We start from the raw sequence: 15173 nt of genomic DNA, 5'->3' as shown, positions 1-15173 counted from the left end.
AATATATGTATAAATATATATATATAGTGTGTTAGTAACAAATGTTAAAAAGAAAAATAAAGCAGTAAAACAGATTGGATTCTGTGCAGTGGTGGTGGTGGGAGAATCTGCAAGTTCCGATAAGGTAGCCAGTGAAGGTCTTGTTAAGGTGACATGTTGCTGAAAACCAGAAGGAGATGGAGAAAAAAAGTAGAAATCTGGAGGAAGACCCTCTGAACCAAGGAAAGAAGTGCCATAGGCATGGTCCAGAAGCAGAATCACAAATGATCTGTCCCAGGAACAGCCAGAGCAAGAGAGGCACATGGGGAGGAAGGAATCGAGGGAGAATGGCTGGCTATGGATAAAGCAGAGAGGTGAGTGAGGAGCAGTCATTGTGAGCACTTGGCCTGTATAAATATTGTGGCAAGCAGTCTGGTATTCAATACAATTTGAGCTGTTTCTAGGGTGTTAGAGGATGCAAAAAGGGTGGTAGGGAAGGAGGGAAAAAAAGAAGGAAGCAGAAGGGAGGAAGAAATTAAAGAAGAAGGTGAGGGAAGAAGAAAGGAGGGAGGAAATGCCTGTGAACTCAATGCCAAGCTTAAAATGGCATAGAGAAAAAAAGAATAAAAGTTTCACAGATGAGATGTGTAGTGTGCAGCTCAGTAAAAGTGAACAACAAACCCATAACGATGCTGATGACTCTTAATAAAGGAGTGAAAAATTGGTTCTCACCCATTCCAATTAGACAATCCTTTTTTCCCCTCACTTTTAATTTCGTAAAATCAATTAGAATCTAATTATCGCTCTGCAAACTTATAGTGTTAATATATCTTACCTTCAATGGAGTTAAAGTCCAATTAGCATGCTTTTCATACACATGAATCTTATGAGCCAGCAATTCAGATATATAGACATACCTTCAAAGAAGAAAGCACTATATCAAAGCACTTGAAATAATGCAATTCAAACGAGAAGGTGGAGTTGTAATATCTCTTCCTGAGAAGAACTTTGCTTAGGGACTGAGAAATGGAATTTATCTCAAAAAGCACCAAATTCTAAAAGAATTCGATGAGTTCACAGTGCACAAAGATGCTTAATCTCTGAAACATTATTTCTAAAAATGGGACTCTAGTTGTCCCTGATCAGAAGGGAAAAAATTATCTATAACAACTGCTCTCCACTTGTGTCTGAGAACACAGTGCAATTCATTGACTGACTATATTTATCAATATGGTGACAAGCCCCAGACTTCTCATTGCAGAGCCTATGGGGTTCTCACAAGACAAGCTGCAGGAAAGCTCTCTGACAAACACTAGGTTTTAGGTGGAGACGTTGTGAGAGATGACAAGAGGCTTGTCCTGGATCTGCGTGAAGTCTCCCTACCCTTAGTCTTTCCTGACCCTGTGGATTTACGATTTCACACACCTCTCGTATGTATTTAGTTCAAGCACATTATGAAATCCCCCAAATAAAAGATAAATGAGTGTTTGGTTACCTGCTATTTTTGAAGAAGAGATGATATGAATCTTATAAAGAAGAGATGATAATTGGAAGATTTTCATGTTGTTTATACTAAATATGCATGACTAACCCTCTGAAAAAGCCCTGATGTGGTAATGTAGGATAAGCACTAGATTGCTAAATCCACCAACCGCTCTCCAGAGACCATATACAGATTTGCTATGAGTTGGAACCTACTCGATGGCACACCATCACCACCACCACCAAGCCTCTGAAAAGGAGTCTCAGTGCTGCAGTGGATTATGTATTGGGCTGCTAACTTCAACATCAGTGGTTCAAACCCACCAGTCTCTTTGCAGGAAAAAGATGAGGCTAATCTCTCCCATAAAGAGGTACACTCTCAGGAATCCTAAGAAACAGATGTACTTTGACCTATAGGGTAGCTGAGTCCTGGTATAGCGCTGTGGGCTAATGTGCCGACTGCAAAGCCATTTGAACTGCAAGGTCGGCTGTTCAAGCTCACCATCTGCTCCTTGGAAACCTTATACAGGGTCACTATGGGTGGGAATTGACTTGACGGCACTTAACGACAATCCTCACGAACATAGATGCAAAATTCTTAACAAAATCCTTGCCAATAGAATTCAATAACATAAAAAATAGAAATAATACATCATGACCAAGAGGCAGTCATACAAGGGATGCAACAACAACAACAATAGGGTAGTTTAAGTCCTGGTGTGGTGGTATAGGATAAGTACTGGACTGCTAACTGCAAAGTTGGTGGTTCAAACCCACTACTTGTTCCTCGGAAACACTATGCAGGATCACTGAGTCAGAACTGATTCAATGACACTTACCAACAACAACAGATAGGGTGGCTATGAATCAAAATCGACTGGTTTTTGTTTTGTTTTGTTTTTAAATCCTCTAAAATCATCAATAATACAATGTAAGGAAGGTATAGATGGCTATATATAAAGATTTTATGTATTATAATATATGTATGTTAGTGTGGTGATGTAGAATATGGACTAGACTGCTAACCACAAGATCAGCAGTTCAAACCCACCAGCCCTTCTTTGGAAACCCTATACAGGTCGCTAAGAGGCAGAACTAACTGATGGCACTTAACAACAACTCTGCATGTATGTATCGGGGCTATCTAAAATAAGATCCACAGACCGATGCCCATCTGTGAATTGTTTGTTGCAGGACTACCAGGAGACAACAATGTAAATCAGCTAGATCACTAATCACATGACCTAGCTAAGCTAACTCTTTTTCTCATGTTCAGATGTTTTTGATGAAGGAAACAGTTGCTTGATTTACATTTTGGTGCAAGTTTTCTTGTCACAAACTAGCATAATTAATATATTTCTGCATTTTATTAATTACATTTTACATTCAGAACTCTTTCCTTAAAGCAAAGTTATTTAATAATGTTGTTGCTGTTGTTAGGTGGCATCAAGTCAGTTCTGACTTGTAGCGTCCCTGCATAGGGTTTCCAAGGAGCAGCAAATAGGTTTTAATTGCTAAACTTGGGTTAGTTGTCAAGTGCTTATCCTACAGTGTCACAGCAAGCAGGGCTACATATAATATTAAATGTCTTGCACTGTTTCCCATCTTGAAATGTATCAATTTGTCCGATAAGAAAATAAAGATGGTATGAACTTCTGAAATGTAAAATTACGACTTGATAAATTTTACCCCCTGAGAACATATTAATAAGATACTTTAGTTTGCCTAATTCATATTAATAAAATAGCATGTTAATATCCAACACATTAATTAGCAAAGGAATATATATTTAACTCTCATTAAATATATTTAATGAGGATGTGCAGAAATGGTTATGATTTAAAGAATTCACATACTTGCCATCAGGTGAAATGTTGATTCCATTAGCAAAATCAAACTTGTCTGCCACAACACGAACATCATTTGGACTGTAGTAAACCACATTTGACCATGCTAAGCCCAAATACATTTCCCAGGATCGTAAGTAGGGATCAACGAAATAGTGATCATTCGTGGCATAAAATTGCTCTGGTCCCACAGCAACAAGATCATTCAAACTGCAATTCAAATACATACACATGACAAACAGGTGAAGGCATTGTGTGAAGTGACATTGATCAGTGTCTGAAGAACAAGATATGGAAGAGCCCTCACACTAACTCATGTGGCACAGAATTAGTACGAGCACAGTTTCACCTAAGAAAATTCTACAAAGACAATGATTAAGAGGTTGTTAAGGAGTCCTGGTGTGGCGCTGTGGGTTAATGCGCCAGACTGCAAAGCCGTTTGAACTGTAAGATCAGCAGTTCAAGCTTACCAGCTACTCCTTGGAAACCCTATACAGGGTCTCTATGGGTTGGAATCTACTTGACGGCACTTAACAACAACAAAGGTTGTTATAGAAATGTGACATAAAAATTCTATTCGTTGTATCTTAAAAGTACTGTTTATAGTGAGTGTGTGTGTGTGTGTGTGTGTGTGTATTTAGATATGCCAAATTAGTAGACATTAAATTAGTCCAGGAATCATTATCAGGGCAAACTTTATCCGTGCTCATAAAGAAACTCACAAGCTAATAGTCTGAAGACTTGCATTTCAGTTAAAGCTCCATACTGTTAGTTGTGTGACCTATAAAAAATTGTTTCATGTGTCTGTGCCTCAGTTTCCTTTTCTATAAAGTCTATCTTTTGGCCTTAAAAGATCATTGCTAGTTGGAATGTTTCATGATTCTAAACCTGAGGAAAGTGTCCATGAAAACTTATGCTCAGAAATCGGAGGCTCCAGCTTATTTTCTGATTTTGATTCTCTCTGCTACTGAGGATGCAAGATATATGAGTCTATTCTTCTGCTTTAATAGATACAATACTGAACACATAAGTGAGTCATTCCTTGCTGATTGAGGTGATGGAAGTTCCCGGGGCCATTATCTGGAAGAGAATTATCTTTGCTCTATTGTGGAGAGCGTAATGGTCTAAACAGCAGCTCTGATGCAGCTCTGGGCTCCAGGGTGAGTTATAGAACCTGACGGAGCCTCAGTTTTCTCTCTTGGAAAGGGAGGTTAAATGCTTTTCCCAAGGTTATACGGCTCATTAATAGAAGAGGAAGGGTCAGAATCTTAATTTGTGGAGTTGCAGTGGGGATGGCGATGAGACAATGCCTGTTGTGTGTTTTGCTAGGAGCCTGACACCCACTCAATCCTCTGTGAATAGAGGCCATTATTACTACATGAAAAAAAGATCTAGGGAATTAGGATTAATCTGCACAGATGCAATAAGAAACCAGCAAGCTAGACTTCCTCTCTCTAAAAAAGCATACTAATTTCTAAATTTCTGAAAACATTTGCCTGTTTGTTTGTTCATTAGGAAAGGAGGACTGTGAAATGATTAAGGGTTCCAGCTTTGAAATTTTTAAGGCCAACCATTTGAATCCTGGCACTATTTGATCTTTGTTAGGGCCCTAACACATACTAAACTCTGAACCACTTCTCTAACCTGTTTCTTCTGTCTACTTTGTAAGGATTGTTGTTGTTGTTGTTATTATTAAGTGCCATAGTGTCATTTTTTGACTCACAGCGATTCTGTATAAGGTTTCCAAGAAGTGGCTGGACCACTGCCTTTGAGGTCCAAAACAACTTTGTAGTCAAGCACATTAACACGCAGCACCACACCAGGACTCCACATCTTGTAAAGGATAGAAGGAATTAAATGAAATAAAGAATGTAAATGTCTTGAAACCATCTCTGGCCTATAGAAAATGACCAGCAATGGCCACTGCTTTATTATTAATAACAAACATTCTTAAATTATAATAGATTTACTAATACTAATATTAATGTTATGAGGGTCACTATGAGTTGGAACTGACTTGACAGTAGTTAACAACAACCCTGAGGTTGAGAGAGTGGAATTTTGAACTACTGTGGTTATTTTCAGTCTTGTTCTATGCCGCCCAAAACTTTCATTTTTGCAACTGGTTCAGAAAAATTACATTAGCCTCTAAAAGTTGTACAACAATATTTACAGGATTAAATAGTGAAACAAATAAAAACGGGTTTTCATTATATCATACTAGATTACATCACTGGCTCTAGACATTTTACTGTGTGCCATTGAGTCAATTCTGACTCATAGGAACCATGTATAGGGTTTCTGAGGAGTGGCTGGTGGGTTTGAACTACTGACCTTGTAGTTAGCAGTCCAGTATATATCCTACAGCACTACAGCAGGACTCCACCGACTCTAGGCTACAAGGATTAAAATCCATTTTTACCATTTGCTGGTTGGGTCAGATGGGTCCAATTAATATACATTCCAACTCTTCATTTAAAAAAAAAAAAATTAAATGGGTATAATAATTGTTGTTAAGTGCCATTGAGTCGGTTCCAATTCATAGCGACCCTGTGCAGGGTTTCTGAGGAGCAGCTTGGGGTTTCCGAGAAAACCGTTGACCTTGTGGTTCAAACCGACCTTGCAGTCCAGTGCCTGATAGAGCACCTGTAAAAAGTCAGTAAGATTATCTTTTTAAGTTGGTTAGAGTAGCATCTGGCTTAAAGCTCACTACGTTGCTATTGTTATTCTTACTACTATACCAGGTTCTCAGTTTTACAAGGTTTGCCTTGATTTAGAGCTTAATGTTATCACATTCACCAGACACCTAGTGACATCAATCTCTCTTCAAAATATATTTGTTGAATGAGCATGAATAAACTTTCCCACCAAAAGCTGCTTCTAGGAAGTCCACTCATCCTAGACTAAGACTTGGTGGTGCTGTAGAATAAGCACTGGACTGCTAACTGAAAGGTCGGCAGTTCAAACCAACAAGCGGTTCTGAGGGAACAAGATGAAGATTTTGGTTTCCATAAAAACTTGTTGTTGTTGTTGTTAAGTGCCATCGAGTCGGACAGCCTTGGAAACCCTATGCAAGGTCACTATGAGTTGGAATCGATTCGATGGCAACGAATTTGAGTTTTTTTGAGACTAAGATCTGGGCTGTTGTTTCTTATTCAACCACTAATTAGTTGATTGACCTTCATCCAGTAACTCTTTCTCTCTCAGTCTCAGTTCCTACATCTTCAAAGCCACCAGATAGGGAAAGGAAATATCACTGGTAAATGTGAACACACGCTATGTTCTAGCAGCTCTGTCAATAACCAACTGCCTAACAGAAAGCTCAATTTACTGAGTTTGTTTAAAGTCTGCATAAATTATACACATGGAGTTTGAGATTCTAGGCAATATCATGTTTAGGTATAAAATATATCTTGAAACAATGTAAGATTGTTATCCTAAATTTATCACTAACTGCACAGAACAAATTCCTATAGGCAAAAGAACACAAAAATTGAGTTTCTGTGTATTGACCAGGATCAAGGTCTATGTGTGTTTTTTCCCTCCACATATAGAGCAAGTCAAAAAGTCTTGCTACTAGGGTTCCAGTTCATACATGTAAGGGTTTATTCCAAACAAATCATGTCTTTGTTATCAGTGAATGGTTGCAGATACATTCACTCGGTAACACATTTGAATCAATTCCGACTCATAGTGACCCTATATAGGGTGCCTTAAAAAAGGTCCTTCTTACAGTCCTGAAGGACCCTAGGACCATCAAGGGAGAAGAGCACAAGCAGAATGCGAAACCTTATTCTGAGAAGCAGTGATATCAGAGATGGAGGCAGAGATGGGGACATGGAGAGAGGGAGCAGCTGAGGACTTTAGATTCATGGGAAGAGAGGGACTAAGAGCCGGTGGCCAGGAGGCAGACTTGCAGAACGTGCCTTTTGGTGGTGTACTTTATTATATATGCCTGAGTGCTTAAAAAAAACAAGAAGAAGAACTAAACTGAATAGAGAGAAATACTGTTAACTGATGGTACATGGAGGGGATTATAATCATTGTAATGAAACAAGGTATATGATTTGTTAAATGTAAAACTGATGATCTACCCTGTAAACTTTCACTCAATCTACAATAAAAACTTTAAAATAAAAAAAGGGTCCTATCAAAACAATGGCTTCTGAGAAAATCTGTCGGGCCAGTTAAATTCATGACAACTGCATTATGGGATTACAAAGGACCCAGGATGATTACGGGTCCTTATTATGAAAACGTTTTCAGAAAATTGAAAACTGCGTCAGTAAGAAAAAGGCCAGAAAAACTGTACCAAGGAATTTTTTTTTCTATCATGATAGAAGGCCTGTTCTAAGAGAATTTCACTAAAAAATGTAACCACTTTACCCCATTCATCCTATAGCTCTGCTCTTGACCCTTCAGACTTCCTTTTGTTTCTAAAACTCAAAGAATATTTAAAAGGAACATGATTTCAGTCCTTTGAGGATGCCCCAAAACTGCTTTGATATAAATCAAAGAGCACAGAATTCTATGAGGAAGGGTTAGAGAGATTCAGAAGCATATAAACATTAATGGGGGCTATGTCGAGAAGCAATAGCTTCATATTTTGATATATTTGTTTAATAAAGGTTTCTATAATTTTATAGCAGTATTTTCAGTTAACTTTGTACTATATTGTCAAAGAGTTTAGGAACAAGCTGAACATTACCACAGTTCCACAGACTGTGTACAACTGAACAGGAGCAGAATCCATACAGTGAGATCTAAGATGTACCAGGTTTTCTTTTAGGTATGTGTACCTGAGTCACAGAAATATATAAGACTATATTTAAAAATAAAAATAATAAATAAAACTCAATCTGTGGAATTTGGATTGGGATTATTAAATCTGGTTTGTGAGAAGCGTAGAACATGTTCTTGGTAAAAAGTCAAATGAAGACCCTAAAATGAGGAAAGGTCTCTGAGAGGGCAGGAACCCTGAAAAAGTTCTGCAGAAGAACTTTTGGAGGGGTTTCTGATCATTAGAAAGCAGAGCTGAACCGCCATAGCCACCATGACCAAAAGGAAAAACGAAACATGGATTAGTCATCCACAGAAGTTGAAGAAAAATCGAAATATGATACATCTCAGGACAGTACTTAGGCAGAAGTTCATGTCTGATGGTTTTCAGATGCAAAAGTGATTTGTCTTCTTCTTGAAATTTAAACAATTCCACAGTGGACTTAGAATCTGGATGGCTCACCACCAGCAGGTACACAGTATTATCTGAGAAGAGATTAAAAACAAAAATTGAAGCATTAACTGAGTTCTCAGCTGTCAGCCCTGTCTCCAAAAAGCAATTTCAACCCACCTCCAACTAGTACTTAAGATGTCAGGCAAATGGAATATATTCATCTCTTTGTAGAGCGAAGCATTTGTGATTGCTCCAAAGAAAAGTGGCTTAAGGAAGAACCAGTGACAGTCTCTGAAAACCCAAAGCACCACAGGGAATGAATCTTCAACTTAAAAATGATCAGCGCTGACACTAAAACTCCAAGAAGCTTGTTAAGCTTTTTGTACTTCAGCCTGTTCTCAATGAGATACAGAGTTGAAATAAAAGGGGAAAATCAATATGAGAAGGCAAGCTCAGGCAGTGTACACTTCCACAGTGTTGTTGTCATGTGACATCCTCCCAATTATTATGGTTGAGCCCATTGTTGTCAGTGTGTCAACCCATCTCCTTGAGGTGTCTTTCTCTCTTTGTGACCATTTACTTTTCCAAGTATTATATATATAGTCCAGGGACTGATCTCTTCTTTCAATGTGTCCAAAGAACGAGAGACAAAGTCTCATCATCCTTACTTTTAAGAGGCATTCTGGTTATAATTCTTCCAACACAGATTTGTTGGTTCTTTTGGCAGTCCATGGTGCTTTCAATATTCTTTTCCAATACAATTTGAATACATTGATCCTTCTATGGCCTTCCTTATTCCCAACTTTCACATGCATATGAGGTGATTGAAAATACCATGACTTGGGTCAGGCGCACCTTAGTCTTCAAAGTGACATCATTGGTCTTTAACATTTTATAGAGAGATTTTGCAGCAGATTTACCTAGTGTAATACATCTTTTGATTTCTTGACTTCTGCTCCCATGACTGTTGATTGTAGATCCAACCAAAATGAAGTCTTTGACAACTTAATATTTTCTCCATTTATCATGATGTTATTTATTGATCCAGTTATGAGGATTTTTGCTTTCTTTACATTGAGGCACAATCCATACTGAATGACTAGTCTTTGATCTTCAATAGTAAGTATTTCAAGTTCTCTTTGTTGTAAGCAAACAAAGTTGTGCCATATGCATATCACAGGTTGTTAATGAGTCTTCATCTAATTCTTATGCCACATTTTTCTTCATATAAACCAGTTTCTCATATTACTTGCTCAGCATGCAGATTAAAGAAATACGGTGAAACAATACAACTGACACACACCTTTCTTGATTTTAAACCATCCAATATTCCCTAGTTCGATTTGAACAACTGCCTCTTGATCTATGTACAAATTCCTTATGCTCACAGTTAAGTGCTCTGGTATATCCATTCTTTGCAATGTTACTCAGAGTTTGTTATGATGCATAAAGTCAAATGCCTTTGCTTAGTCAATAAAGCATTAGTAACCTTCTTTTTGGAGTCCTGGTATGGCACTGTGGGTTAATGCACTGGATTGTAAGGTTGGTTTGAACTGCAAGGTCAGCTGTTCAAGCTCACAAGCCACTCCTTGGAAACTATACAGGGTTACTATGAGTCAGAACCGATTCAATGGCTCTTAACAAGACACAGAAACACACAACAACAACCTTTTTGGAATTCTCTGTTTTTAGCTAAGTTTCATCTGACGTCAACCATGAAATCCTTGTTTCCACGTCTTCTAAATCTGGCTTGAATTTCTGGCAGCTCCTTTCAATTTACTGCTGCAATCTCTCTTGAATTATTTTTGGCAAATTTTGCTTGCATGTGATATTAATGATATTGTTCGATGATTTCCACATTCTCTGGAATGGGCACAAATATGGATCTCTTCCAATTGGTTGGCAAGGAAACTGTCTTCCAAATTTCTTGTTATAGACAAGTGAGTGTTTCCAATGCTGCATGGTTTGTTGAAGCATTTCATAAATATAAATTATTTCATCAATTCCTGAGGCCTTGTTTTTCACCAGTGGCTGCAGTGCAGCTTGTACTTCTTCCTTCAAAACTATCCCTTCTTGATCATATGCTACCTCTTGAAATGGCTAAGGATTGATCTATTCCTTTTGGTTCAGTGACACAGTGTTTTTCTTCCATCTTCTTTTGATGTTTCTTGCATTTAAATATTTCGTCCATGCAATATTTCAATATTGTAACCTTAGGCTTGAATTTTTCAGCTCTTTAATCTTAGAAATGCTGATTGTGTGTTCTTCCATTTTGATTTTTTTCTAGTTCTACAGCTTTGCATATTTCATTATAATATCTTACTTTGCCTTCTCTAGCTGCCCTTTGAAATTTTCTTTTCATTTCTTTTACTTCCTCATTTCTTTCAGGCTGTTTAGCGTCTCTACTTTCAGGAACACGTTTCAGAGTGTCTTCTGACATACATTTTGATCTTTCTTTCTTTCCTGTCTTTTTAATGATCTTTTGCTTTCTTCACGTATGATGTATTTATCATCCTACAACTCTTCTGGTTTTTAGTAATTAGTGTCCAATGCATCAATTTTTTTTTTTCTTGAAATGGTCTCTAAATTCAGGTGGAATATATTCACACGTAGAGTCTTAGTGTGGTGCTGCAGGATAATGCAAGGTCAGTTTGAACCACAAGGTTAATGGTTCAAACTCACCAGCAGCTCCTCAGAAACTTATACAGGGTCACGGAATCAACTCAATGGCACTTAATAACACCTGCATATTCACAGTCATATTTTGGTTCTGGTGGGCTGCATGGAAGAATCTGATAAAAACAAAAACAAAATGACATTTACAGAGAACACCTGAGACACAGTAGCAAAGGAAAGCAGCTTCCATGAATGAATGTAAGTTTGAGATATGAAAAAGACCAATGTAAATGATGAAGAACATGTGACTGGATTTGGTAAGTGAAGTTTGATTATGGTCTTTGATTTTAGAAGCAGTAAGTCTTTGGAAGCCTTTGTCATGATTGCATTAATGTTTCAAGGAGAACAATACACCATTTAGCAGGTTGAATTGAAGAGACATGGGAGTCAGAGAAGCCGGAAAGAAAGGTCTTCAACAACGCATTTATTAAACAAGTAATTTCTATATTGCAGTTGGTGTTAAGTGATACAAATTAAAAATAAAACAGGGCAACCTTTATCAAAGTAATGAGTTGCTTTTCTTCTGGGTCGTGAGAAACATTCTCACTGATAATGTGACATTAAAACAGAATCCAGAATGAAGTAAGGGAGCAAACCATATGGATACCTGAAAGAAGAGAGTGTACAAAAGCCCTGATGCAAGAGTTTCCTTACTACATTGATTTCATAGTGAGGAAGCTAGATTGATTAGAGTGGAATATGTTTGTTTGTTTTTTTAAATGGGAGGGATGAAGGCATAGAAGTCAGCTTTAGTGTTCAGGGTAAGAATCCAGTTCACTTTTGAGGGTTTTGAGTTAAGGGGCAATTTGACCTGATAATTACAGCAATAATTATTGTTGTTGATAAGTACTATCAAGTAAATTCTGAGTCAGTGATCCTGTTTATGGTTTCTGAGGAGCAGCAGGTGCCGCTTTTTTTTTTTTTAACCTATTCTAAAGCACCACATAGTTGGATGTGTGGAAGTAAGGAACAAGACCTGGAGGACTGTATGAAGAAAAGACAGAAAAGACAAAGACAGGCATCTTAAATAAGAATCAAAACACCCTGGTGATGGCTGAGGAATAAGAGCCCACTGAGCTGAAAGTTTGCTGAAGCCAAGATGTTCACTTAAAATCAAACATAAGTGAGATTAAAATGTCAATGAATATTTTGTCTAGTAGATTCTACTTCTAGGAATTGACCCTAAGGAAATACTGATGAAGTTCTAGGCACATACGTATTTATTTTGACATTGCTTACTGTAAGCATGAAGTTGGGACAACCTACATATCCATCTTCAAATAAACTGTATGATGGTTCTCCCACACAACTGAGCCCTGCACAGTCACTGCAAAGTAACTCTCAGTGAGTGCTCTGTCCTAGAGGAAATCCATGATGGAGTGTTCAATGCAAAAGCAATTTATAAACGGACTTGTGTAATGGTACTTCTTTTTTATTTAAGAAAGCATATACACTTAAAAGTTAAATTAAAAAAAATAAAATCTGGCACTGAAAGAGAATACACACACACATATGAGCATAAGCTAAAAAGCATTGCTACAAACTAACAGAAACTTTTATTAAACAAAACCATCAAACTGTGTGTTACTGTTTCTCAACATATCCCCCATCAAAATCTATACACTTCTTTTTAAAATAATTTTTATTGTGAATTACAGATAAGATCATTTTTCCATTCCAAAAATCCTGTATTTTGTTTCATCTTAATGATGACATTCCCCTCCATGCAACAACAGTTATCCCACTTCCTCTTTGCATTTTGCCCACTTTTTTGCATTTCACCCACTTTTCTATCCCTTTTCAATTTTGTCCTTAGGAAAATGTTGCCCTTTTGATTTTGAATGACTGACCAGCCCATGGTGAGTATAGCTTATTAGTGTTGTTGTTCTGCCTATAAACCTATCCACTCCTTGGCTGAAAATTGGGTCACAAGGGTGAGTTCCTTTCCAGATCTGAAGGGTAGTTGAGGACTATAGTCTCCAGTTAGTTACTCCAGTTTTTTTTTCTGATTGGTAAACCTGGCCTCTTTTTTTTATTAAATAATTTTGAGTTTTGTTCCACATTTTCTCCCTTTCTATCTGGGACCCTCTAATGAGATCACTATCCAGGTAGTTGGTAGTGGTAAGTGGATACCACCTAACTCTTCTGGTCTCATATTCATGGAGGCTGGAGTTCACATTTTCCATTAGTCTATTGGACTAACTGATTCCAATCCTCTTCAATTCTTATCACTCTTTCTTTGGCACGTGGAGAGACCAATATCTGCGCCTTAAATGACTGTTCATGAGCTTTCAAGATCTCAGCTGTTACTCGCCCAAGCAGGATGTAGAACATTGTCTTCGTGGACATTATGCAAATTGATAATGGTGTCCCCTGAGACTAGCGTCCTGAGTCCCCAGACCCATAAAGTCATTGTCTTAGGATGTTTGACAATATCTAGAAAGTTTTCATTATTTTGCCCACTGTATGTTCCACCACATTCATAGTTGTGTTTTCAGGAAAAGTAAATATGCATGTAAAAATATCCTCTTTCAAACTCTTATATATTTGTGGGATACATAAATAGCCTACTCTTCCTCCCTTACCCATTCAGCCTCAATTCACGTATTTATGCAAAAACCACTATTCTTCCAAGGCTGTGTATATATCACTATTTACTTTTATCCCCGTTAGCCCATGTATACCTCCCAGTGTCTTCACCTGTCTTCATTGCTGTTCTCCCACCCCCACTCTTCTTGTATATTGCCATCCTCTTTCTTATATATACCCCTCCTGGTCACCCAACCTAACCTCTGTCTACCCTCTAGCCAGTGAATTACTCTCCCCTCCCTCCCACTCCTGGTAACCATTAAAGAATATTCCTTTTAGTCTATAAACCTTTTCTTGCGATTTTACTATAATATCTAACACAATATTTATCCTTTTGTGATTTACTAATTTCACACAGCGTAATATCCTCCAGGTTCATCCATGTTATGAGGTATTTAACAAATTCATCTTTATTCTTTAACATTGTATATTATCTCATTTGGTATATGCACCAAAGTTTGTTTATCCATTCATCCTTTGTTAGGCACTTAGTGTCTCTCCATGTTTTTGCTATTGTGAATAGTGCTGTGATGAATATCATATCGGTGTGTATATATATATATATATATACTCATGTTCTGGCTCATATTTCTTGGGGATATATACCAAGTGGAGGGCTTGCTGGGTCATAAGGTATTTCTATTTCCAACTTCCTGAGGAAGCACCACATCATTCTACAGAGTAGTTACAACTTTTTACAGTCCCACCAGCAATGTAAGAGAATCCCAGCCTGTCCAAACCCCTGCCAGCATTTGTTGTGTTCTATTCTTTTGAACTTCATTGTTAATGCTGGTGTGAGCTGTTATCTCCTTGTTGTTTTGATTTGCATTTTTCCTGGTATGGTGCTGTAGGATAAGCACTCAAATGCAAGGTCAGTTTGAAATGCAAGGTCAGCAGTTCAAACTCATCAGCCACTCCTTGGAAATCTTATACAGGGTTGCTATGAGTCGGAATCGACTAGATGGCACTTAACAACAGCAATGGCTAATGATCGTGAACATTGATTATTTTTGTAGTTCTAGGATTTACATTTAGATATTTAATCTACGTTGAGTTTGTTTTGTATATGGTGTGAGATTCCTAATTTACTTTTCTTTTGATGCTTTTTGCACTATTCAAAAAATTTCTCAGAGAATCCTTCAATAACGAAAGTCAAGGCTTGAATTTTTTCTTCAGTTCACCCAGCTTGATAAATACTGAGTGGTCTTTTTTGGTTTTCTGACTCCAGATCTTTGCACATTTTGTTGTAATATTTGACTTTGTCATCTTAAGCTTACCTTTGAAATTTTCTGTTCAGCTCTTGTACCTCCTCATTTCTTCCATTTGCTGTAGCATCTCTACACTGGAGAGCAAGTTTCAGTGTCTCTTCCGACATCCATTTTGATCTTTTCCTTCTTTCTTGTCTTCTCAATGACTTTTTGTTTTTT

At 37.5% G+C, this 15173-nt stretch overlaps 1 protein-coding gene across 2 annotated transcripts in view; it reads right to left on the bottom strand.

The window, feature by feature from the left end:
• PON3 (paraoxonase 3) overlaps window positions 1-15173 on the bottom strand; it is a 114967-nt gene that overhangs the window by 11519 nt on the left and 88275 nt on the right. For both annotated transcript variants that reach the window (XM_006834274.1, XM_006834273.1), the window contains exons 5-7: window positions 8447-8573; window positions 3318-3518; window positions 815-896 (exon numbers count right to left, since the gene is read on the bottom strand). In XM_006834274.1, the coding sequence (XP_006834337.1) occupies window positions 815-896; window positions 3318-3518; window positions 8447-8573 (410 nt within the window). The remainder of the gene's footprint in view (window positions 1-814; window positions 897-3317; window positions 3519-8446; window positions 8574-15173) is intronic.

Source organism: Chrysochloris asiatica, unplaced genomic scaffold (genome assembly GCF_000296735.1).
Source record: "Chrysochloris asiatica unplaced genomic scaffold, ChrAsi1.0 scaffold00010, whole genome shotgun sequence".
In the NCBI taxonomy this organism is placed as follows: Eukaryota; Metazoa; Chordata; class Mammalia; order Afrosoricida; family Chrysochloridae; genus Chrysochloris; species Chrysochloris asiatica.
The sequence above is the reverse complement of the archived record's forward strand: the minus strand, read 5'-3'. Positions and strand labels throughout refer to the sequence as shown.